Raw genomic sequence first — 26,743 nt, forward strand, 5'->3', positions numbered from 1 at the left:
CTAAAACTAACACAATATTGTAAATCAACGATGCTTCAATTAAAAAAAAGAAATTCCCTCAGAGAAGAAGGCAATCAATAGAGGTGGTCTCAAAACTCCTGACCACCAGAGGGCGGTGGGCCCCATAGATCCTTGCTACTCTGTAGAGTCCTGGACCCGCTGCAGCATCAACTGGGAGTGGGCTAGAAATTCGGTATCTCAGCCCTGCTCCTGACGTATTGAATCAGAACCTTCATTTCAACAAGATTTCCTGATGATTTGTGTGCAAGTTAAAGTATGAGAAGTGCTCTCCCAAATTGCAGCTTGGTCAGTCAGGAGCCAAATGGCCCCAGAAAGTTTCCTGTTCTTAAAATATGATAAAGTAAAATATGATTGAGTATTTAATGCGAGCAAGGCACTTTGTGTTAATTGCCTCTAGTTGTCATTCTAGGTAGGTGTTCTTAATCTTTTTCAGCTGGGAAGATTGAGATTCAGAGAGATTAACTGGTAGAAATTACAAAGCCAAATGGAGGTGCCTGGATTTGAACGCAGGTGTATCTTCCAACTGAGCAATATTCCCGCTATTCTTGCTTTTTGAAGCACTGTTTTTGAGGAGGTATGTTTTGGGATCATAAAAAGATAGAAAGGGGTTTGGTTCATTTGACTCTTGCCTTGACTGTGCTTCTCTTTAGCTTAATGTTTCAAGTATAGCGGTTTCTATCTATCTGGTAGATAAAAGGACTGTAATAAATAATAGAAAAATTCAGAAATAGTCTTTTTTTTCAGAAATAGTCTTGATGGTCATAATAAATTCATCTTTTACTTAGAATAGTTCTGAGTTGTGTCCAATAGATATTAATCCGTCCAATTCCATACAGCTCATTGTGGCCCTTGGAAAAGCCCTGTGATTTCTAGACCTACCAGTAGATGTCAGTATGTCTTTGGGCACCACAATGGCCATTTAGGTATTTGCCCTGCTGTTCTCTGTCAGCAATCAATTGTCTTGAAGAATAGATGGGTTTTGTTGCTGTTGTTGCTTGTTTGCTTGATTGGTTTTACATTTTCACGTAGTTGGAGCAGTCTTCTTAGCCTCGTGTCTTCAAAGGCGTTAATGACCCAGAAGCAATTTTCTCTATTCCTCTCTCTCTCTCTCTCTCTCACACACACACCTTTTTTATGGAAAAAGATTCAAATAAAGGATTTTCTCCCAAGGAGATCTTTCTGTGAAGAAGTTGGGAAAAGACGTTTGAGGATACCAAAGCCAGATTTCATAAAGCTTCTGGCTTGTGAATCAAACACACCCCACTCTCCAGGAATTAAGCAACTACTGCCATGTTCACTGCCAAGCCAAAAAGAACTGCCCTTTGAAGAAAACAACTCAGAAATCAGCAAGACAGATGGCTCACTTTGTGTACTTCCATCAGAGTTACCTCGGGTAAGAGCATAGCCTCCTACCAAGGCTTTATTTATTTCTCAAATTATATTTTATTTGCAAATGTTTTCTGGGACCTGCTTTCAGAGCTTTATTAAATGTGTAAGAAGGCTGAATAATTTATCAGGTTAACAGAAGGCTGAAAATTTAAGTTGACGCGCATTTGATTTTAGAAGCTGGTGTTTGATTTGTGTGGCTTTTTCGTGCTCCTGCCAGCAGCGGGTGTGCTAATAACAATTAGACTCTTCCCAGCGGAGTGCTTTTTCTTGTTTGCCTTCCAGAATGATATGGATCCTTTTTTTTTAACCTTTGCTTTAGATTAACCACAAAAAAAATCATTTGACAGGTATCTGAAGAGACTGACTTCACTGACAATGGAGGTTATTTGTAGCTTCTTGGTAAAGAAAAAGTCCTGAGAGAGATTAAATAAGAGTAACGCTTTCTGAGTCATTAGGTGCTAGACAGGTTAAAATACCAGGAAAATACACTGTAGCATTCAGTCTGGTACCAGGTAATGACTCAGTGATTCTCTGGATTTTCGATATTCTGTGTGGAACATTTAAGCCCTTCTGAGGCCTGATAAGCAAACAGTTTTAGTTCACTTTGCAAAAGAGGACAGTAATCAGCTGTTCGTTGGCAAATTTCCAAGTGCTTTAGGGTTATTTCATGACTCCTCTTTTGTGATTTAGCTATTATGTATCAAATTGATGGTGAGAGTCATTCTGTTCAAGAAGTTTGGAAGTGGAGCTAGTCTCGTTGTTTCTCAGAACTCATCTATTTACAAGCTAGGTTTTGGGCTTTTGTTGTTGTTCTCAGTAGTCTATAGCGGTTGAGAGCACACACTTTGGATTTGGATTCAAATCCCACCTTCATAATTTACTGGCTGGATGACTTTGCATTACTTAACTTCTGTATAACCTCAGTTTACTCATCTGCAAAATGGGTATGATAATCCTTGATTTATTATGAGATTATTGTGAGATCTCCATAATACAACTGGAAAAACATCTTTTCTCTGTCCCCATCCCCTACTCCAGGGACTAGTTTTAGATGTGTCTGGGGAGGTTGGTCTGCCTAAGATTTGACGTACTCATTTAATCATCATATATTAAGCACGTACTGTGGGTCAGGCATGTGTGTGCTGAGTACTAAAGATATGACAGTGAACAAGACAAAGAGGGTCCCATCTGTCATGGAATTTACATGCAAACAGGGGACGCAGAAAACTGAACAACAAACACACAAATACAGAATAACATTATAGACAATAATAAGTGTTGTGGAGAAAAATAAGGTAAAGGAACAGAAAGTGAAGAAGAAAGTTAAATCTCTTTGAGGTGGTGATCTTAAAGGAAAATGATCATTTAAAAACTTGAGTAGGGCCTTCATGTAGCTAAAGAGAGGCCATCAGGAGATGGATGAGTAAGTAATGGGTTTCTTTTCTCAAATACAGAGCCAGGACACGGTCTGAAAAACAAGAGAATGAAAGAGGGGCAGACACTGCTCTGTCTAATAATGTAATCATTTCTCCTCATTGGAGGGTGAGAGGAATCTTTGCAGGTTATGTTGCATCTAAGGAAATATTCTTTAACAAGAATTACTGTGTGGTCCTGGGTGGGGTGACCGCAATGGTTCAAAACTCCCTTCAAGAGAACCCACTGTGGCATGTAGCTCATTGACTGTCTCCAACTGGCACTTTTTGGGGTCTACCTCTCCATTCATTCTCGATCAATGCTGCCATGAGACCATTCCCAGCCAACGACTGAGCATAGCATGTGTGCTAGAATAGGACCATTTGTTGGATGCAAGATTTCTCGAAAGGATGCCTTTTGCTCAAGACTCCCCATTGCTCTGGCCAAGACTTTTCTTAGAGCAGCACTGTAATCGGAGCCTCTTCCTATCCAATTCTTCCTTCCCTCCCTCCTTTCACAGACGTCAGGCCTGCCCTGTGGTCTGAAGCTTCTCCCTCCCTACTTCTCTAGCTCCCTTTGTCCTTCATAGGTATTTCATCCAACGAATCTTTTTTTTTTAACAATGTCTTTATTTATTTATTTAATAACGTTGTGTTCCACGCCGTGTGGCACGTGGGATCTTAGTTTCCCGACCAGGGGTTGAACCCACGCCCCCTGCGATGGAAGCACCGAGTCTTAACCACTGGAACACCAAGGAAGTCCCTCATCCAACAAATCTTTTGTATAGCAGTTCCTTTTTGGCTTCTACTTCTTGGAAGACCTGAACAGACACAGTTGGGACCAGGAGTGGTCAGAGAAAACAGGTGGCAAGATGAATCTGCCGGCCAGGGCTCTGTGAGACAGACACAGAGCTGGGTTCGTTAACAGACGTAAGGATGGAGCCAGAAGGGTCCCTTAAGCATCAGAAGCCACGGAGCTGCAATTACCATCATGGCTGGCAAGGTTAGAAGGGCAGCTAAAGAGACTCAACCCACCGGAAGTGGTGGAGATGGTTAATAGACCCTGGCTTCCTTATGGGCAAAGTAGACAATCACCCAGCAAGGGTGCTTCTTAATTCCTCTAACCCAAAGAAGTCAAGAATTGAGGCGCAGAAGGCAGATGGCAATCATCTAATAAAATGTTCTGATCTCTTGCTCAGTTCTGACTTGAGCCAATGTTCAGATCTAGAACACTTTGACTCTAGAGGTGGCCGGGCCCCTAGAGAAAGAACGCTGAGATGCTTCAGCAGTAATTCCTGCAATTGTCCCCAAGTCCTTCCTCTAAAAGGACCTGCAGTCATTTACTTGAGTGACTATACTCCGGGGGAAGAGGAATAACCAGACTTTTTGAGGGCTTTTGGACACAGGGCGTGCATTGACAATTCCATGGCCTCCTTGCTGGAATGGAGGATTATGGGGTCCAGGAGATGCATAAAGTCCTGGATAAAGTCCAGCTCACAGTGGGTCCACTGTGTCTACAAGAATCACCCACTGGTCATTTTCCCAGCCCCTGAGTGTGTAACGGAAATGGACATACATGACAGAGTAGTCACATTGGGACTGTGGTCTACGAGGTGACAGCTGTCGTGGTTAGGAAAGGCCAGATGGAAACTACCCCTCTCCACCCTCCCAGTCAAGATATTAAATCACAAACGGTGTCATATCCCGGGGGGCCGGCAAACATAAATGCCACCATTGAAAACCAAAAGAATACAATGGTGGCGGTTTCTATCACATCTCCATTTAATTTACCAGCATGAGCCTTGCAGAAACTCGCTGCATCCCCAGTTTCATCTACTGTGCTGGGTGCTGCATTATTGCTACAGCAGATTAATAAATGCCTCAGGGAAACGGCATGCAGCCGTTGATTTGACCCAGGCGTGGTGGGGCTATTTTCTGTTCTTATCAGAAACAATTTGCATTCATATGGAAAGGACAGGAGCAGTCATTTGCAGTTTTGCTCCAGGCTTCCATGCAGTCTCCCACCCTCAGTCATGATGTAACCCAAAGAGATCTGGAGATCCTTAGGACCATCACATGGACCCACTACATCAGTGCCGCCATGCTGATCGGGCCAGGAAAGGAAGACGTGGCTGGTACACTGGAGACCTTGGTAAGAAATGGAGGGTGGGCGGTAAACCCTGTCAGAGTCAGGGACCTGCCATTTCAGTAAAGCAGTGGGGTCCAGTGGTCAGGGGCAAGCCTGGATATTCCCTCCAAAGTGAAAAACTGTTACTGCATCTTGCATCTTTTTTCCGGAAGAAGAGAGCACGTTACCTGTTAGATTTCCTTGGATCACTGAGACGTATTCCGCATGGGAATGCTGCTGTGGTCCAAACACCAGGTACCACACAAGGCTGCCGGCTTTGTGGAGCCCGCAGTAGGAAGAGACTCCGCAGCAGGTACCACCAGACTGTGGTACAAGAGCCTTGATGCTTTGGCCATAAAAATCCAGCCGACTCTCTCGTGTTGGAGGAGCCTGTAGTTCATGGAGAGCCCTGGGGGGAGAACTACTACACAGACCCCTGTGTTCTAAAGGAAGGCCATTGCGTCTGCAATGGAGAATTACGTCTTCTCATTATGGAGCCTAGAAGAGATGGAAATGGTGCATCCAGAGCGGAGCCTGAGCAGGAGCGGAGAGCACAGGCACGCTGCAGGAGCTGGCAGCCCACACACCCGTGTCACCGTCTGTGGTTGTATTAGTAGGCCTTCCCCTGCTCACCTGTGGCCATTTGGGGGCGAGGTGCCGTACAACCAGCAAAAACTTGCACCTGGTGTGCAGGTGGGTTGGCTCAGTTTGCGGGTAGGGGCTGAACTACTTGGTGCTCTACTGCAGCCACATTCAGGGTGGCCTCGAAAGCTAGTGGGGAGGGCAAAACTCTTCCTAACGAGCAGGAATGCAAGTGATGCACCTGGCGTAGAAGGTGAAGCAGCCCGAGATGAGACTATGTAGAGATTCCTGGGCTGAGACCCACAGCGCGGCAGGCTGGCCGAGTTCCTGGAAAGAAAAGGACTGGACTGTTAGACGCAAGGAGGGCCGGGGTAGAAGCATACGGACAGGAACATGGGAGATGCACGGTGTGAAGATTTTTGTATCAATTAATGCCGACCAGAACACATCCCAGCACAGAAGAGACACCGAACACCCAAGGAGACAGAATGACTCTGCAACTGACGTTAGCCAGCCATCATTATCTTCTGTCTTAGAACTGGAACAATAGTCACATAAATGGAGTGGCCACAGTGACAGACTCGGAGGCTACACATGTGACCAACGGTGTGGACACCCATTTACCAAAGGTAAACTAGTTACTGCTAATTCTGGTTAGTACATCCGGGCCATGTTATAGCTTTGCGGGTCCTCTGCCCTTAAAATGCATGCTTCTCGGTGCAGCTACTATGGAGAACAGTATGGAGGTGCCTTAAAAAACTAAAAATAGGGGCTTCCCTGGTGGCGCAGTGGTTGAGAATCTGCCTGCTAATGCAGGGGACACGGGTTCGAGCCCTGGTCTGGGAAGATCCCACATGCCACGGAGCAGCGGGGCCCGTGAGCCACAACTACTGAGCCTGCACGTCTGGAGCCTGTGCCCCGCAACGGGAGGGGCCGCGATAGTGAGAGGCCCGCGCACCGCAATGAAGAGCGGTCCCTGCACCGCGATGAAGAGTGGCCCCCACTTGCCGTAACTAGAGAAAGCCCTCGCACGAACCGAAGACCCAACACAGCCAAAAATAAAAGAAATAAATAAATAAAGTAGCTATAAAAAAATTAAAAAAAAAAAAAAAAAACTAAAAATAGAGTTTCCATATGATCAAGCCATCCCACTCCTGGGCATATATCCAGACAAAACTATAATTCAAAAAGATACAAACATCCCTATGTTCATAGCAGCACTATTTACGACAGCCAAGACATGGAAGCAACCTAAGTGTCCATCGATAGATGAATGGAGAAAGAAGATGTGGTACATATATACAATGGAATATTACTCAGCCATAAAAAAGAATGAAATAATGCCCTCTGCAGCAACATGGATGGACATAGAGATTATCATGCTAAGTGAAGTAAGTCAGACAGAGAAAGACAAATATCACATGCTATCACTTATATGTGGAATCTAAAAAAAATCTAAAAACAAGGACCTACTGTATAGCCCAGGGAACTCTATTCAATATTCTGTAATAATCTAAATGGGAAAAGAATCTGAAAAAGAGTGGATATATGTATATGTATAACTGAACCACTTTGCTGTGCACCTGAAACTAACACAACATTGTAAATCAACTATACTCCAATATAAAATAAAAATTAAATTTAAAAAGTTAATTTTGTTCATAGACAGTGAACTATTAGGTATGGAATTTGTGAAGTGTCAAAATCTTTGACAACTCCTAAAGGGACATTAAAACCATCCAGTTATCGTCTCTTTTCCTCAAGGAGATACTCATTGCTTCAAGTTCAGGAAGGCAATGGCTGAAAGAGAAGATTGGGTCTCTATTACAGAAAGGCTTCAGAAAAAGTTTTGGATATACAATGGTGCATCTCCCCTTCAAGGGTCCTTCTCAAGATGATTTTCCAATTAATGTATGTTAGAACAGTGCTCACTCTATCATAAAGCAAATTTCCATGTACTTGGTGTTATGAACTGAATGTTTGTGTCCCCTCAAGATTCATAGGTTGAAAGCCCTAAACCCCAATGTGAAGGTATGTGGAGGGGCCTTTGGAGGAAATTAGGGTTAGATGAGGTGATAAGGATGGGGTCCTCACAGTGGGACTAGTGCCCTTATAAGAAGCAACCAGAGAGCTAGCTTTCAATCTCTCTCTCTCTGCCATATGAGGACAAAGGAAGAAGACGGCCATCTGCAAACCAGGAAGGGGGCTCTTACCAGACACCAAATCTACCAGCACCTTGATCTTGGGTTTCTCAGCCTCCCGAACTGTGAGACGTAAACGTTTGTTGTTTAAGACACTCAGTCTATGATATTTTGTTATAGCAGCCCAAACTAAGATCCATGGGTTTATTTGGGGGTACTCTATATAACAGTAAGTCCCCTACATACGAACCTTCAAGTTGCGAACTTTCAGTTGCGAGTGTGCTGTGTTCACATGTCCAATCACGTAAGTTAGTTCACGTGTCTGCCTGTTCACTCGATGCCAGCCCCTGGATGCCAGCTCTTGTACTGTGCTACTGTACTTTTCAAGGTACTGTACTGTAAGATTAAAAATGTTTTCTTTATTTTTTGTGTTTGTTTTTTATGTATTATTTGTGTGAAAAGTATTATAAACCTATTACAGTACAGTACTGTATAGCTGATTGTGTTAGTTGGGTACCTAGGCTAACTTTGTTGGACTTATGAACAAATTGGACTTAAGAACGCATTCTTGGAACAGAACTCGTTCGTATGTAGGGGACTTACTGTGTATTCTCTTGATGTCTATCTCTACACCAATACTACACTATTATATTTTACTATAGCCCTATCTGGTAAGACATGTCTTTCTAATGTGGTGTTTATTTTATCTAAAAGAGTATCTTATTTCTTCTCAACTCTTTGCTTTTCTTTGCACATAATTTATCTGTAGATAGTTTTGGGTTTTCCAAATAAGCAATTATATTATTTGCAATTAATGACAGTTTTATCTCTTCTTTCTATTGCTATGTCTTTAATTCTTTTTCCCTGTAGTACAGTATTGAATAGGAGCAGGGATAGTGGGTATCCCTGTTTTTCTTGATCTTAAAGGGAATAATTATATTATTTTGCCATTGTTTTTTATGTTTACTTTTGCTTTCTTATAGCTACCTCATATTGAGTTAAGAAATATTCTCTATATTCTTAAATTTATTTATTTTATTTATTTATTTTTGGCTACGCTGGGTCTTCATTGCTGTGCGTGGGCTTTCTCTAGTTGCAGCGAGCGGGGGCTACTCTTGGTTGCGGTGCGCAGGCTTCTCATTGCGGTGGCTTCTCTTGTTGTGGAACACAGGCTCTAGGTGTGCAGGCTTCAGTAGTTGTGGCTCGCGGGCTCTAGAGCACAGGCTCAGTGGTTGCTCCGCGGCATGTGGGATCTGCCCAGACCAGGGATTGAACCCGTGTCCCCTGCATTGGCAGGCGGATTCTTCACCACGGTGCCACCAGGGAAGTCCCTCTATATTCTTATTTTCTAAAAGTTTTTATATTAATTAGGTGTTGACTTTTATGAAACTTTTTTCTGTGTCTATTAAGTGAATCATGGTTTTCTCCTTTCATATGTCAAAATGTTAAATTATGTTAATCAGTTTTAATATTAAAATACTCTTGTACCCCTGAGCTATATGCAACATTTATTATTTTTATATGTTTAGAATACATAAGTATTGTTTTTAAATATATTGCTTGATTTGTGTAGTGATAAGGAAGATACATCACTTACATCTCCTGTTTCAAGAAACATAATTGACTCATGGCCCTACTGTCATCCCTCTGGATTCACCACCACATTTGGGTCAAGGACACACTTCCCCTGGGCTGCTCCCAAACCAGTGACTGAACATGATAAAGATTATAGTACTGACCCATTCCTGTGGGACATGGGACTCTTCTAACCAGCCACTGACTTGAGGACCTTCCATAGGCTTTGCTGAAACTTTCTTAAATCAGCACGGCAGTCTGAGGCTACTCCTACGATTCCATCCTTCCCTCTCTCCTTTCACTGGTGTCAGACCTGTATTGCAGCCTAAAGGCTCACCTATCTCTTCCTATGTCTTCCCATTTATCCATCAAAATAAGTATCTTGGGCGGCGGAGACGGGCGCCGGCCTGCAGGTCGCGGGCCGGGAGCGGAGGGGCGGCCGGGGCAGCGGGCGGCCGCGGGGACGCCCCCTCCCAGTCCAACGTGCTGCCGGGGAAACGGCGCGGGGCCGGCGGCGCTTGGGCAACTTCGCGGGGCGCGCCGTGGCCTCCGGGGGGTCCGAGAGGAGCTGCCACGTGGGCGGCGGGGCCGCGTGGGTGCGTCCCGGGGTCGGCATCGAGGGGCGGGAGGAGCGTGGCTTGCGGCCAGGCCGGTGACCAGACGTGTCTCCCTGGATCCGTTCTGCAGCGGGGCTGCAGGGCACCAGCGAGCGCCAACCCTAAGCCGACCCAGCATGAGCGAATTTCCCTGTAAAAAACGTGATGACTATTTGGAATGGCCTGAGTATTTCATGGCAGTGGCCTTCTTATCGGCACAGAGGAGCAAAGATCCAAATTCCCAGGTCGGAGCCTGCATCATGAATGCAGAAAACAAGATTGTGGGCACTGGTTACAATGGAATGCCAAATGGATGTAGTGATGACCTCTTGCCTTGGAGGAGGACAGCGGATAGTTATACTGGATACCAAATACCCTTACGATTTTCTTAACAATGCCAGAGACTGTTCATTTCTACACACAGCTAAATCGTGGTGTTCATAGGCTGGGGTGAGCACCGCCAGCGTCTCCTGAGAGGCCCCAGCTCAGCTCTCTGCCTGCAGGATTGCAGAGCTGCTGCAGGACTCACAGGGACACTTACAACGTCCCCTGAAGACGGGAGGCCTGGGAGGACGGTGGACCGGGGTCTGTATCCTGTCTGAGCCAGAGTAGGCCCTCAGTAAAAGTTCATTGACTGAAGTGCCGCGCCGAGCTGAATGCCATTATGAACAAAAACTCAGCAGATGTGAAAGGCTGTACCATGTATGTCGCCTTGTTCCTGTGTAATGAATGCGCTAAGCTCATCATCCAGGCAGGGATAAAAGAAGTTATTTTCATGTCCGATAAATACCACGACAGCAGTGAGATAACAGCCGCGAGGCTCGTGTTTGAAACGGCCGGGGTTTCCTTCAGGAAATGCACACCGAAGTGCAGCCAGATTGTCATTGACTTTGATTCAATTCACAGCAGACTGAGTCAGAAGCTCCAGTGAGTTACATCTCATTAAACCTCCAGAAGATTGGGATTATCCTCTTCTAAGAAGCTGCTAATGCCTTTCATCTTAAAGTTACACATAACTTTTTAATAGCCGGGACGGCAAAAGTCGACATCTAAAGAATGTCAAAGCTCACATCTTCCTGACTCGCTCTCCTGTCACGTGGAATCTGCATCTGTTGAAACCATCGATTTAGGGTTTAAAACACAGGAGCTGTGGGTGCGCACGGGGCTGGAGCGGCGCCTCCCCTCCCGTCTCCCGGTTGTCTGGGACGCGCATGGCTGCGCAGAAGGGCATCATCAGCCGTGCGTCGTCCACTGCATTTCACAGCCGCTCTTCAGCGCCACGTGTGCTGGGAGGACAAACAAACAACTGGCTGTGTTCCTATGTTCCTACCGGGATGAGCAGACACGCTGACCTGAACATCGGGCCGAATGAAGCATCGCATGTAACGCCCTTGGGGAAAGGAAAGGAGCCGCAAGACGTAGCATTTAAGTGTTTGCTTTCGAGAGCTGAGGGAGCCCCCAGCCGCCCAGCCGCCCACCCAAAAGCCCTGGACGGGGTGCGCCTTCGTCCTGGCAGATGATGAGTGCAACCGAGCGGGCATTGTTTCCCGGCTCTGCTGTGCTGCTCCCCACAGGGCGGTGCGCGGAGCGCCTCTTCGCGGTGGGGACATCTGTTGTTTGTGCTTCTTACTCTGGCTTTGTGGGTGACAACGGAGCTCTTACATTAGTTTATTTGAGTAATGAGTCGTTCCCGGGGAAGGCAGCCCATCGCCCTGCGTTGCCCCCAGGTCCACAGCCTGCCCGGGGGGCGGAGGCCCGCACCGGCTGCCCTACGTGCCAGCACGGTTCATTTCCAGGGCTGCTGTCTCCTATCCTGTAAGTGAAAGGGATGTGAGGAGATGTCAGTTCCGTCCAGATCCCTTGGTAATGGGAGCTCACTTGTGCTCCTGGTGCCCTGCCTTCATCGGCACACATCTCACCTTCCTAATCACTTCGATTTGGGGAATGGGTAGCAGTGCACCTTGTCTTTAATCTCATTTCATTTTTATTAAATGTGCTCAGTACCTTCGCTGAGAAAATGGTTTCTTTATCCTAAAGATTATGACCGTTTTAAAGTGCTCTTACATCTTTATGAGTTTTTATTTCGTCTCTGAGGTTTTGGATTCCATATTCTGGGGCATTTGTAATTTGGCTCCTTACCAACATTATTAAAATCTTATTAAAATCCCCCCCCAAAAAAATCTCTTGTACATCTAATTCCATCTTTTGCTGTTCAAAGAACCTCAGCCAACACAAGTTAGTGTGCTGATGTTTTGTGAGGATATTTGCATCTCTATCAATGAAGAAAGTTGACCTGCAGTGTTCATCTCCTACTGGGTCTTTGTCTCGTTTGGGGATTAAGGTTATGTTTTATTCATATAATGAGTTAGAAAAGGTTCTCTCATTTTTATGATTTGAAAATGTTTGTGATGATTTGGAATGTATACATTACGTATTTGGTGGAATTCAACTGTTGAGATATCTGTTCTTGATATTTTCTTTTCTGTTTTTTGACGTGGACCTTTTAAAGTCTTTACTGAATTTGTTACAATATTCCTTCTGTTTTATGTTTTGGTTTTTTGGCTGCGAGGCATGTGGCATCTTAGCTCCCTGACCAGGGATCGAACCCGCACTCCCTGTACTGGAAGGTGAAGTCTTAACCACTGGACCGCCAGGGAAGTCCCCTGTTCTCGATATTTTCTTTTAAGAAAGACTATTCAGGTTTTTTTATCGTCTTAAGTCAGTTTTGATTGGGACTTCTGGTTTCAACCTGCTGTATTTTCCAAAGATGGCCACAACGTTCGCTCTCATTCCACATGCTCTTCTGTAATGTGACCTTGCCACTTCCACGTGGAGAGGTAGAGTCTAATTCTCCACTCTGGAATTTGGGTGGTCTCTGTGGCTGGTTTGACAGATGGAATGCCGTGGAAATTACGCTGTGTTATTTACAGACATAGCCCTTATCAAACCTGGATATTTCTGCTTCCTGCCTCTTAGCAGTGGGTCAAACTGTAAGAAGTATAACTATCCTCAGACCACGCTGCGAGAAACCTAAGCCATGGATTATGAGACAATATCTGGAAAGTGAAAGAAGGCAAAGAACACTGAGGCAAGAGACTTAAGAATGAAGAAGTCATCTTCTATGTCAAGTCCAGTGAAGGCTTCAGATGACCCCAGCCTGAGCTACCGCCTGACGGCAACTGCATGAATGATCCCAAGTAAAGGCTCCCCAGCTGAGTCTGGTCAACCCACAGAATCATAAATTGTTGTTCTAAGCTGCTGAGTTTTATAATTGTATGGTTCATAGTGGTAATTGATAACTGAATACCTGTCTACTCCATGAAAACAACTATAACAGCTGGAGCAGACACATACACACATACACGTGTGAGCAGACACAAACATGCACGCAACTGTGTAATTATTTTGAGAGCAACCAATACAGTCAAGAATGGAGATTAAGGGCTATATTCCTTCAGAGAAGCAAAGAGTCCAAGGTGAAATCCACATTCGCTTGGTTTTTCCCATGAGGGCAGTTTCTAAATGCGGGAGAGAGCTCAACATAAAACGATAATTCTTACTAGGCTAAGTTGACAGAGAAGCATTCAAATTGTTGGCCACCTCCTAGGCTGTGTAGGTTCAGGGTGAGACTCCAGGAAACCCAGCAGAAAATAGTAGCAAGGAAACTAAAAGCTGAGCAGACTAGAGCGTCTGCCAAAGTGGAAGGGCTTTGATAAATGCATCTAGGCTGTAGCTGAGATCCAGAAATGTCCTATCCTGGGGTTAAGGAACACATTTGAGAGGTAAGGACCAGTACTAAGATAATGGAGTTAAAATAGACAAAACCTAACAAAAACTGTAACTAACCCTTACCAGGATCAAGGTGACCCACTGGTACTCTATTTGCCTGTAGAAAGAAAACTGTTCTTCCTTTTTAGAGGATGAAGACATTGTCCAGAGCCTAAACAAGCATTCATTTAAAATGTTCAGCATGCAGTAAAAAACTATGAGGTGTCCTAAAAAAAAAAAAGGACCAAATAATCAAAAACCAAAAGAGAAAACAGACACTGTAAACAAATTCACACATGATTCACATATTGACACGAGCAGACAAAGACCTTTAAACAAACATTAAGAAATAGTAGGGACTTCCCTGGTGGTCCAGCAGTAAAGAATCCGCCTTCCAATGCAGGGGACTCAGGTTTGATCCCGGGTCTGGGAACTAAAATCCCACATGCCATCAGGCAACTAAGCCCGCGCGCCGCAACTACTGAGCCCGCATGCCTCAAACGAGAGCCTGCGTGCCGCAAGCTACAGAGCCCATGCACTCTGGAGCGCACACACCACAGCTAGAGAGAGAAAAACCCGCACACCACAACTAGAGAGAATCCCATGTGCCGCAACTAGAGAGAAACCCGCACGCCACAACTAGAGAGAAGCCTACGTGCTGCAACCAAAGATCTTTCATGCCACAATGAAGATCCCATGTACCTCAACTAAGAACCGACACAGCCAAAAAAATAATAAATTAATTAATTTAAAAACATAAAAAATAAAATAAATATTTTTTAAAAAAGAAATAATTACAATTAATGTGATAAAATAAAGGAAAATATAGAGAAAATTTCATATTCTGGAGAGACAGAGGCCCGTTACTGAATTCTGATCATTGTCAGGCCTAGAAGCCACGGTCTGAATGCCAAGGACAGAACAGGAACTTTCTCCACCTTAGGTCAGCCTGAGTAGAGCTGAAGTGACCTGTGTAGCCTCTTTGCAACATTTGGGAAGTAAGATGCATCCAACACCTCGTACACAACATTCCCTGTTTGCCTTAGTTCAGGCTGCTGTAACAGAATACCGTGGCCTGGGGGACTTAAACAACAGAAATCTACTTCTCACAGTTCTGGAGGCTGGAAGTCCAAGATCAAGGCGCCAGCAGATCCGGTGTCCGATGAGAGCCTGCTTCTCTTTGTAGGCTTCTCCTGGTATCCTCCCAGGGCAGAGAGCAGAGCAGAAGGAAAGCAAGTTCTCTGTGTCTTTTTAAAGGACACGAATCCCATTCATGAGGGCTCCACCTCATGAACTACCTCCCGCAATTAATTAATTCATCACCTCCCAAAGGCCCCACCTCCTAATGCCATCACATTGGGGGGTTAGGATTTCAACATATGAATTGGAGGGGGGACACAAACGTTCAGTCCATAGCACTGTTCTTCCCCAACGAGACTGGGAGACTATGAACTCAGTAAAGGAGCAGACTGTGGTTGTCCAGCCAGCACCCAGCACAGTGCCTGATACATACGGGGAACTCAAACGTTTAGACTGGTCTTCTTGGACTGTGGAAAATCTTCATCTGAGAGCAGCCTGTGACTCTCCTAGAACCTTCCATGGCTGTCTGCTCACCTCCCACCGTGCCCTAAAAGAAATACTTGCCTTACAGGGTAGCTGTGTAGAGAAAGTCTCCAGAGCATTTGTCTCAAAACTTCTCTACCTTGAGAGGGGATTTAAGAAAACGGAGAAGTTGACCAGTCACAAATGGCCACAAACCTTTAAGCAGTGTATTAACCTTCAGTGACTTTGCAAACTTACGGCCTTTTGAAAATGTCCATCACAGACCTAGTTCAAGTACAGACAAGGAGAACGTTCTCCAAATGTTTAACTATGAATTCTGTTGTGGGCTGAATTTGTGTCCCTTGCCCCCATGTCCCCCATACCCCCTTCCCACACCCGTGTGTTGAGTCTTAACTCAGAATGTGACTGTATTTGGAAATACAAGGGGTCTTTAAAGAGGTGATTAAGGTAAAATGAGGTCATTTGACCTAATCCAATGTGACTGGTTTCCTTACAAGAAGAGATTACCTAAGGGGAGAGGCCTCAGGAGAAACCAACCCTGCCAGCACCTTGATTTTGGACTTCCAGCCTCCAGAGCTATGAGAAAATTAATTTCTGCTACTTAAACCACCCAGTCTGCGGTACTTTGTTATGGCAGCCCCAGTGGATTTATAGAGACCCTTTGTTTAGCGGAAGCCTGGCAGGTTGGGGAGAGAGCCTTCTTTGGGGCATAGGGTCTGCTTCAACCTTGTTTTCTTCAGGAAAAGACCAGGGGAAGCTGGTGTCCTCCCACCCGTCCCCCATCACCACACACAGTTCCTCCTTTAGTCCCACAGCCTTGGAAAGGAGAGTTCCTTTCCCAGCGCCTTTGTCAGAGGCTGGTCATGGGAAGGGGGACCTCACGATAGACACGCTGTAACTCAGTCAGACGTCTGTCTCTGTCACCAGCCACCTCGTCCATCTATCACGACAGTGAGAAACCTTAGCAGGACTTAATTTTCACAGTATTTCCACAGATTGCACCATCCCCTTGGTAACTTTTTTGAGACTTCACACTCTATGTCATTGTTTTCTTCTCCCCATCCCCTACTTTTTTTTTAATCTCCTTTAATCTGGGATTAATGTTATACATAAAAGAACCAAGCATTCATCTTTACTTCACCATAGGTGGTGAGAACATAGTTTCTTTTTATTCGTTTTTCAAAGCGGCAGGTAAGGAAAATGCTAGCCGTGTAATTAAAGATAAACATTTAAAAGACTTAAATAGATTTGAATTCCTACGAGGCGGGGCCCTGTGAGGCTTTTCAGAAGGGCTAATTTCTGACAGTCGCAGATAAGGGAGGCAAGCTCATCTTTTTTGTTTCAGGGAGGTGATTTTAGAAAGAGCTGTATGGAATTTTTAAGGGAGGGGAGCCCACTAGTCTCAAAGTATTTGGGCAGAATTTGTCATCTTGGGTCCTTTTCCCCTGGGAGGAGGGGTGAGGGGGGAACTATAGCTTCCTTCCTTCCTTCCTTCCTTTCTTCCTTCCTTCCTTCCTTCTCCTCTTTCTTTCTTTCTTCCTTTCTTTTTTTTTTTTTTAATAATGAAGGGTTATATGCTTGAAGAAAACTAATACGGGGCCAGTGTCTTCTCTGGATGATCCTCCTAAGCCAAAGGTAGGGTAGAGATGAAGAGACAGGAGTAATAGGACTGGGAGGCTGAGAGGAATGTGGTGAAAATGGCTAAAGAACAAAAAACAAACCCAAAAATCAAATAGAAGAAGTTTCTTCAGGGCCCAAGCCCCGGGATGGATGTTTGCTCTGGCAGTGCTGATTAGGTAACTTAACACATCAGTGTTCAAATATGGGGGTGGGGTGAGGGTGGGGTGCAGGACCACTCAAGGAGTCTCAGCAGGAATGTCCTTTCCTATAAGATTATGCTAAGGGTAGGTACTCAGTGCTCTGTGGTGACCTAAATGGGAAGGAAATCCAAAAGAGAGGGGATATATGTATATGTACAGCTGATACACTTTGCTGTGCAGCAGAAACTAACACAACATTGTAAAGCAACTAGACTCCAATAAAAATTAATTTAAAAAAAAAAGATTATGCTAAGGGTAGGATGACCAGATAGAAGCTGTTGTTCAAATAAGTATACTTGTGAGTCTGAAAGGGGGCGTTATTAATAAGTAAGCATAAACCAAGACCATCCTACGCAAACTAGGACGTAAATCACCCTGAGTAGGGGTCACTTCCCTGGGCCAATTCTTTCTTTACTCATGCGGTACCCACAGTATCAAAAATGATGAAAATCACAACTAATATTACTTAGCACAGTGCCTGGCATTTAGTTAAACTAAGTGTAAACCATCTTACTTTCCCCTGAGCAACTCTACCAAGAGGTAGATGCAAACACTTAAAAATTACAAGGAGGGACTTCCCTGGCGGTCCAGTGATTAAGACTCCACGCTTCCACTGCAGGGGGCTCGGGTTCGATCCCTGGTCGGGGAACTAAGATCCCGGGTGCTGCGTGCCCCCCCCCCCCCCGCGAAAAAACACAAAAAACAAGGAATGCCTACCACATCATTCCTGGAGGAGAGGGAATCCTAGTAATACAGGAAATTGGGACTTAAGTCTAGGAACTTCTTACTCAAAGGAAATTTCCCTCCAGAACACACATTGGGCCATTAAAACTCTATTGCTTCCAGGCAATACCCTCCCTCTTGCATTTATTTGACTTTATCCCTCTTCCTCAACTCTGCTCACATTGTGTGACCTGTAGGAAGGTTTTCATGACCACAGCACTTCATTCTCATTGCTCTAGGTTTTGAAAGCTGATCAGAGACTAGCATCATTTTACCACGACTCACATGTGTTAATTTCACCTCCCAATGAACAGCTAAGGATTTTCCTTTATTTTGTGTCTAACATCACTCCCCCAAAGCACAAGTCTTTAAAAATATCTGTAGGTGGATATATAGATTTAGATATCACATATAGGTATAGATATACACACAGAAAAGCAGGGTAGTTTCCCATGTTGGAACTAAATGAACTTGTCCCATTTCTCTGCATCTTGCTAATGGAAGATGCGGCCGTTATATCCTGGATGTTGCCCTACACTTTAACCCCCGTAATGGAGTTTGTGCCACGTATATGCTGCACATACCAAAATGCAGTTTTCATTTTAGTCAAAAGTTTTTTTAATTTTAGGAGGTCTATTTGTTAGAACTGAAATCACACATGGACATGGACCCAGCTGGATTCATTTTATGAAAAGACCTAGCATCATTTTGTCTACAAATTATTTTATTATGTAACATCTATTTATGAATTTTAAAAATAACTTAATTGAAAAGAAGCGAGGTCTGTCTAAAATGGCCAAATTAAGAGCTATGCTTCAAGCCTAAAGTTGAATTTCTCAAGTTAACCTAACCTTGATTTTGTGGGAATTTGACCAATAAGATAAAAAAATATTTAACCAAAACATATATTGTCATAAAATTTAGAGAATTGTTTAGATATCAAATAAGCAAGACACCAAAAGAGTTTTCCAAAGATTTATTGAAGCAGAAACAAGTTGGTCAGATACTTGATGGAAAAAAGCAGTTTTAATGGTATTCAAAAATACTTTTTAAAAAGTATTCTAGCACAAGGCGTCTTCGGTAAACTAGATTATGTTGTAAACTTTTTTCTAAATCTTTTACGAGTGTTGGTTCTCAAGAACTAGAGCTTATTCCTATTTCAAATCTATCTTGCACTCCTGAAAAAACTGCAGAAAGGCACTTGAAAGCTGTTTCTTTAAGATACGGATTTCTTTTTTATTCTCACTGGGAGTATTTTGCCGCATGGATTACGTGCAGTTTTTATTCCAGATCATCGTGATGCTGGGAAGTTTCGTTGATAACCTGTTAAGAAAAACAGAACTCAAATCAAATATAATACTACATACTAATGATTAAATTACCCCATAAAGCATGTCAAAGAAAAATCCTAGGAAAGGCACATAATTTATTGTGAAAGTTGGAAGATTACGTTGGTTCTGCATGACCAAGGGTCACAGCGAGCAGGAACAGGTACATATGTAAGACGCGCTTCACCGGTAGGCAAAATACGTAACTGATAGAATGTTATGACTTAAAAAAATAAACTTAAAAAATACTGTATTTATGAAGAAGAATGCTGTTAATAATCAGCAAAGTTTAAAAGCAATGAAAACATATTAAAATGTACAGCAAGTACATTTTATGTGCAAGGGAAGATTACATGAAGATTATGATACATTTTGACCATTTCTTTTCCTGGCATAGAGAGGTAATGAGAAACTACTTGATCATATGGCATGTCCTTGTATTACATCATGACAGGGTCTAGGAGTGTCCAGGGGAGGCCATATGTCCAGGATCAAAACATTCCTGCTATTGAGGCAGTCTAATGAAACTAGTTTAGGAAGTTAACTTAAGGAAGCGGTACTCCTGTTTCAAATCAAGCACCAAAGGAAATCACTAATTTTAGATAAAGGCAGACTACTCTCCCACCTTCACATCTAGGAGCCAAATAATTAGATGGCTGTGTGTACTGCTGGAAGAAGAGACCTATTCTCTTTTTAGGAGGCGTGAGTGAAACTGAAACCTCCCAAATTAGCTAGCTGTATCTGAGATAGACTTACTGATCTAAAAGTTTATCACTGCCTGTCTGAAATTACTTGCGTTTCGATATAAAGTTACCAACCTGACCGTCTCTGGTTTCAACTGTCTTAATCAGAAGCGTCCTTTTTGAATGGGTGTCAACCAGAGGGAGTGAATCCAGATTGGTTTCTGAATAACGAAAACAGGTCCAAAATGAGTAAAAATGAAATTTTAAAAACGACAAAGAGACGATTTTGTCCAAAGAATTATGATTTTTTTGTTCATGATTGTTTAAAGCACTATTCCCCAAATAATTCTAAAGACTATCACCTGTTTTAAAACCCAGAGGCTAACAACACTGTAGCATCAGGATGAGATGGACGACTTTAGTGTATGCTCCAACAGGAGGGCAAAAAAATGGAATTTCACTTCAACTGGATGTAGAAAATGTAAGACAGTACTTGTTTGAAAATTATGCCTATCTTAAGAGAATTCTCTCTTGTATGGCATTTTTCAAGTATCATTTTAAAAATGAGTGCTTTATAAACAGAATGGTTACAAGCTGCTAAAATTTTTCATAGGGACTTCCCTGGCAGTCCAGTGGTTAGGACTCTGTGCTTCCACTGCAGGGGGCCTGGGTCTGATCCCTGGTGGGGGAACTAAGATCCCACATGCCGCGCAGTGCAGCCGAAAAAATAAAATAAAATACTTCATGAAGGACAATCAAATACTTACCCCTCAGGTTCAGGGAAGAAAAGTTTGGAAGAGGCAGAGCAATCCTAGAAAGAGGTGAAGAAAAACAGTAAATTTTTTGGAAAACAACAAGGAATACATTTATACACTTCTCATTTTCATCAAATAAGAAGATTTACAATCCACAGGTGAGGGATTCACTTCAGAAGCATTTACCTATGATCGGTCTCATTAGTACATTTAAATATTTTACTCCAAGCATTTTCTCCAAGGGGCTGGAGGTGTGACAGAGTGACTCTTGGTTTTCACAGAATCAATCGTAGGTTGAAATCCCAGCTCAGATATTGATTAACTGACTAGGACAAGGAACTCAAATCTCCAGATCTGAACTGAAGGTTCCTCATCTGTAAAAAGTGGTAAATAGCTACCTTGAAGAAAGGCTCTGAAGATGAAATGAGATGATGCATGGAAAGCAAGGGGTGTGATACCTCACCCAGGGCAGCTTGGCATTCACTCCCACGAGCCCCCGTTCCCTACCTGCTCTCCTCTCCTTCCAGCAGCTTCCTGTAGGTGGCAATCTCGATGTCGAGAGCCATCTTAACATTCAGCAGATCCTGGTATTCACGCAGGTGACGGGCCATCTCTTCCTTCATGTTCTGAATCTCATCCTGCAGGCGGCCAATAGTGTCTTGGTAATTAGCAGCTTCTACGGAAAAGTTCTCTTCCATTTCACGCATCTGGCGTTCCAGAGACTCGTTCTGCAGGAGAGATGAGAAAGGCCGCCGGTGTTATTTCCCAGAAACAAACAAGCAGAGCTATCCCCCCAACCATTTCCAGACCGTTTGCAATCATTTCCCCTAGAAGCAAATGGGGAACACTCCCATTTTCAGCGGAAAATACAAGTACCAAGTCCCCTTCCTAGTGGAAGCAATAATATAGGTAAACTAAAACCTTGGGATCTCCAAGTTCTTTTTGAATCTGTCTTGACGACTCATTGTCTTTGGACTAAAATGTAAATTTTTCTCCCTTTGAACAAAGTTTTCTCCCGATAGCACCCCGAGCTTGGCCACCTGAAGTGGGTCCAAGCTGGTGACCGGCCCTCTCTCCTTGCGCTGTGATACTCACGGTCCCTTTGAGGGCGTCCACCTCGCAGGTGAGGGACTGCACCTGCCGACGGTACTCGTTCGACTCCTGCTTGGCCTGGCGCAGGGCATCGTTGTTGCGGTTAGCCGCCTCGGAGAGGTCAGCGAACTGTCAGGGAGGAAGCAGAAACCTGGGTCACCCACGTGCCTTGTCCACACGTCCTCTGAGGTTCTACCTGGCCTGGATAACGGACACGGCTTAAAGATGGCAAACAAGACAGATACGAAAATAAGGCAGGATACCAACCAACTTTTACGCTCAAAGCTCAAATCGCAACATGTCCCAGGATACGCCTAATTTGTTTTGAAAACCAAAGGAAATGAGGTGGAAGGCCAATGTGGAGATTTCCAAGTAGAAATTCCCTCTGTCTCCCTCGTTTTCAAAGGGTGGAGGTCAAGGGCAAGGGGGTAACCTGCAAGGAGGGTGACAGCGGGGCAGTGGCAAGGGCGTCTGCTATTCTAACGGAGGGGGTGTGAGTCATGGGGAGGATGCAGCAAGAGATAAGACTTGCGCAGGAGGAAAAGCCAGCTAAACTTGGCAGCGAAAAGGTACTTCGGAATCATTGCAGGCAGGTAGAGCGTTTTCAGAAAAGAACGCTTTTCTTCCGTCCTGGCCACACTCGCTCGTTTCGCACCTTGGACTTGTACCATTCCTCAGCCTCCTGGAGGTTCTTGGCGGCCACGCTCTCGTACTGCTGGCGGACGTCACGCAGGGCAGCCGTGAGGTCGGGCTTGGAAACATCCATATCGATTTGGACGTGCTGTTCTTGAATCTGGGCCTGCAGCTCCTGGATTTCCTGAGGAGAGAAAAGACAGAAGGTCAGCCGTGCCGAGTATGGGGGGCGGGGGCAGCTTCACCCACGATGGTTCACAAACTGTGACTGCTCTCACCTCATCATGGAGTTTCTTCAAAAAGGCAATCTCTTCTTGCAAGGACTCCACTTTCCGCTCCAGGTCCAGACGTGCGAGCGAAGCGTTGTCCACATCCTGTTTCGAAAAGAGGAAAGACAGCGCCTGAAGGAGGATGTTGAAGTCTACGGCCTACCCCAGGTGTTCATTTCCAGTGAACTATAGGAACTTATGGCTCTTTATTATACAGACGGGCATTGACGGATTTTATAACCTTCGAGTAAGTTTGTCAATCACCCAGTGCTACAACATACTCTGTTTTCTTTTCTTCATTGACCAATTTGAACTGTGGTCCGCTGAGTGGTACTCAAGGTGACCAGTAGACAATTTTAAAATAAATAAGTGTATGCCAACATGGCAGGCTGCAGTCAATCAATTACTATTGAATCCACATGATATCAGTGAAGTTTCTATTACTTTTTTAAATCTAGAAAATCAACGCCACAGCATTTTGGGGGGTTAACATCATGGCATAGTAGGATAATGGGAGTTGGTCAGGTTTCACAACTTCGTGTGTACATGGGAACGTGCAGAACAGAAATTAGTGCTCCAGAAGTTTCAGCAGATAGTACATAAGCTCTTTCCACCGCCCCCCCCCCAACTCAAATCTTTTGAAATTTATCCTTGGGATCCCAAGCAAGTCATCTGGCATTCAAGTTACAAGGCTAGATTTATACTCCAATTCAGGATGTGCCCGGGCAAAAACGTAGTTCAGGCAAATAAGGAACAAGAAGTGTAACCCTGAACTGTATTTGCTTTGCTTTCTCTGGTAGATTTTTCCCCTGGAACTCCCCTATCTCATCCCACAAGGGTGTGTCCACATCTTTTTCACTTACAACTGTGTCAGTTTGGTTCCTTAGCTTGTTTCAGAATGACTGATCAAAATGCATACGGGGTTAACTGTATGTAAAATTTTTGCTGCTCTGGTCAACTTCTCTGTTTCCACCATTTGTAAACTGCTACATCCCAAAGACTTAATTTCCCCTTAAGGGAATGTCATGAGGATTTTTATAACTCTTATCTTGTAATCAATTATATTTGGAGTACAGTTTATAGCCTTACAGTCTTAAAATATTGACATGCTTCTATCACCTTCATGGAAAAATGAATGAGGAATAAGTGATAAAAAAAGATCAGGCTTGGGGAAAAAATTTCATTTTTGCTTGTTGTTAAACCCTACAAAAGATATACAAGATGATTTACTACTCTCTATAAAAAAGTTCAGTGTGTCATTCTACTTCTTCGAAGAGAATATGAGGGGTTTTACCTCATCCCTAAATAGGGACAATTTATACTAATATTGTTTTATATGAGGTTACTACTGGGGGTAGAAAACATTACAGACACGATGATCAGAAATGCTCCATGACTGAAATAAACTACTCATTGCTGTGTTTAATTTGGTAAATGTATTTCTGCTTCAAAACGTTATTCTAGACTGTTCGTCTGAAGGAGCTTTTATAGCCATCCCAGTAAGTGCTCAGGAGAATGCAACTATGCTGGCGACTCTTCCTGCTTTGGGATTCCAATTTTAAGTTAAAAATCATTTAAGGCCATCTATCTTTGGAGCAAGAAAACCTTTTACTTAAAATCCCATTCTTCATGTTCAGGTTTATGCTTTATGGAGAGAACATGCTAAAGAATGCAAAGGTTCAAAAAAGAAAGGCCTTTCGACATGTGAGGTATGACTGTAGCTTTAAGAACTCTTCACATCACATACTTGGGAGTCTGGGCCAGATATTAGATAACGGATGTTAGCAAATACTTGTGTCCAATTAGAACGGTGCTTGCATCATTACATAGTCAGTAAGAATGCAGCCTGTTGCAAAGCGTCTCTGGGAACACAAAGACTCCTATTCTTTCCGGCCAGAATGGCCCCACTTGCCAGGATGTCTGTATCTACATTCCATAGTGAAGCCTGTAGAAACCATTAATACCTTTCAGCCAAGGGGACAGATGGCTCCTTTTCACCCTTATTAGGTCACAAAATAGTTGTGCATAGGGATACTTCTATCTAACCTTAGGGCCACAGTAGAACTTGCAGCGAAGAAAAGAAACTTGCTGGCTTAAGTCCAGTTAAACTAAGTTTCTTATCCTCCAATACATTTTACATTTGAAACTACAGGGCAGAACTGCGCTTTTGGCGGCCTTGTAAAAGGTAGCCAACTTGACTTTGGCAAAGCGCCATCTAAATCAAACTGTAACTGTTCGAGATCAGAATATCAACGTGTTGCAAAAATGAAACGAAAAAAAAATGATTTCTTGGGAAAAAAATCTTGAAACAAAGTAAAAAGTTAAAGACTTCCCTTTATGTCCTAGAGAACGGTTTGATCATTCAAGGGTTTTTGTCCGGAGCAGCTCCGAACTGTGGTCTTTCTGCCACTAGGGGGCTTGGAGCGCAGACGTGAAGTTTGGCACGACGTATATACTTGGGTTAAAGTAACTTTTAGAATTGCCCGTGGGGCGCGTGGGTGGCTGGCGTCCGGTGGCTGCGAGTGGGAACAGAATCTACAAACCTGTCTGAAAGACTGCAGGGTGCTCTCGGCTTCCTCCCTCTGAAGCATCTCCTCCTGCAACCTGAAACAGGCGCGCGTTAACCACAGGGGCACGGGGAAACCGCCAGGGGCGGGGCGACCACACCCAAACACCCCGCCGTGGCCGCCAGACCAGCGCTGCTGCGCCACCTCCGCGGGCACCCAGCGACCGCGGCTTTTAGGGCTGCTGCTGCCCTCGGCTAGTTTTAGCGGGGCCTTGGCCACCGCGTAGAAAGGCAATCACGGTCGCCACCACGATCTGCGAGACGACCGCCACCACCCCGCCCCGGAGGAGACTCTGCAGTCCCTTTGTCTCGCTCCCTGCACGGCCCCGGGGCTGGCAGCCCGCCGTGGCGGGGGGGGGGGGGGGGGTGTGGGGGAGTGGGGCAGGAAACTTTCTCAAAGTTTGGGGAAATCGCATGCACCGTTTGCAAGGGCCTTCGAGGACAGACAAAGCGGTAGTTTTAAGAAATCTGAAACTTGAGACAGGCGTTCTTGGGCAAATGAGTGGGGCTAGAGGGGAAATGCTAACTTGAAAGATCTGGGTTCAGGGCGGGGCTGCGCCGCAGCAGTCACAGCCCGGCTCCCCCGCTGTCCCCCGGGCAGCCGCCGCCCGGGCCACATCCCCAAGGGCGTGGCGGCTCCGCTCCCCCTCTCCTTCCCTCCCGCGGCCCCGCGTGGGCGCCTCCTTACTTCTCCCGGAGACGCATGATGTCCTCGGACAGGTTGTCGCGCTCCACCTCGACGCGGGCTTTGTCGTTGGTGAGCTGGTCCACCTGCCGGCGCAGCTCTCGCATCTCCTCCTCGTAGAGGTCCCCCAGGCGCGACTTGCCCTGGCCCTTGAGCTGCTCGAGCTCGGCCAGCAGGATCTTGTTCTGCTGCTCCAGGAAGCGCACCTTGTCGATGTAGTTGGCGAAGCGGTCGTTCAGCTCCTGCAGCTCCACCTTCTCGTTGGTGCGGGTGTTCTTGAACTCGGTGTTGATGGCGTCGGCCAGCGAGAAGTCCACCGAGTCCTGCAGCAGGCGCACGCCGGGCACACTGCTCCGCAGGCGCATGGCCGCGGAGCGCGTGGCGTACACGCCGCCCGGGGACGAGGCGTAGAGGCTGCGGCTGGTGCCGGGGCGCAGCGCGCTGCCCAGGCTGTAGGTGCGGGTGGCCGTGGTCACGTAGCTCCGGCTGGAGCTCGGCCGGCTCGCGGTGCCGGGGCCGCCGAACATCCTGCGGTAGGAGGACGAGGACACGGACCTGCTGGACATGACTGCAGAGGGCGGCGGTGGGCTGGGCGGCTGCGGTGGCGCGGGCTGGCTCCGGGAGGAGAGGCGCGCGAGGGCGCGGTGGGTGTGGGCAAAGGGAGCGCTGCTGCGTCTCTGGCGCGGGGACCCCGGGAGCGAGAGTGGCAGAGGACGGGACCCCGCCGAGGGCGCAGTTTTTATAAGCCGGTTAGGAAGAAGGGTCCCCTCCCACTGCCATCCCGGAGACAGAGTGCGCCAACCAATGGGGAAGGCTGGGCGGGGGGTTAGGGCGGGGGCGCCCTGGAGCCTTCCTCCTCCCCCGTCCTCCGCCCTGGGGACTGGATATAGTCTCGGTTACTTCTTGGCTGGGCTGGGACTTTCGGGGGCTTTCCTGATGGTAGCCCGAGCTCTGCTCACCTCTGGGTGCTGAAAAAGGCGGGGTCGCTCAGTGGTGGGGGGACCCGCCCGGGAC

General features: G+C 45.4%; 1 protein-coding gene and 1 pseudogene across 1 annotated transcript; one reads left to right on the forward strand and one right to left on the reverse strand.

The window, feature by feature from the left end:
* The first annotated feature begins 9,979 nt into the window (after positions 1-9,979).
* Positions 9,980-10,775, forward strand: LOC103016970 (deoxycytidylate deaminase-like; annotated as a pseudogene).
* A 7,904-nt stretch (positions 10,776-18,679) lies between these two features.
* Positions 18,680-26,436, reverse strand: VIM (vimentin). The gene is made up of 9 exons (XM_007196522.3): positions 25,733-26,436; positions 25,022-25,082; positions 22,488-22,583; positions 22,232-22,393; positions 21,580-21,705; positions 20,992-21,212; positions 20,497-20,540; positions 19,865-19,950; positions 18,680-19,041 (listed from the first exon to the last, which is right to left on the reverse strand). Exons 1-9 carry the CDS (start codon positions 26,293-26,295, stop codon positions 19,000-19,002), a joined length of 1,401 nt encoding a protein of 466 aa, XP_007196584.3. The 5' UTR covers positions 26,296-26,436; the 3' UTR covers positions 18,680-18,999.
* Between the last annotated feature and the right edge of the window lie 307 nt (positions 26,437-26,743).

This window comes from Balaenoptera acutorostrata, chromosome 3 (genome assembly GCF_949987535.1).
Source record: "Balaenoptera acutorostrata chromosome 3, mBalAcu1.1, whole genome shotgun sequence".
Lineage (NCBI taxonomy): Eukaryota > Metazoa > Chordata > Mammalia > Artiodactyla > Balaenopteridae > Balaenoptera > Balaenoptera acutorostrata.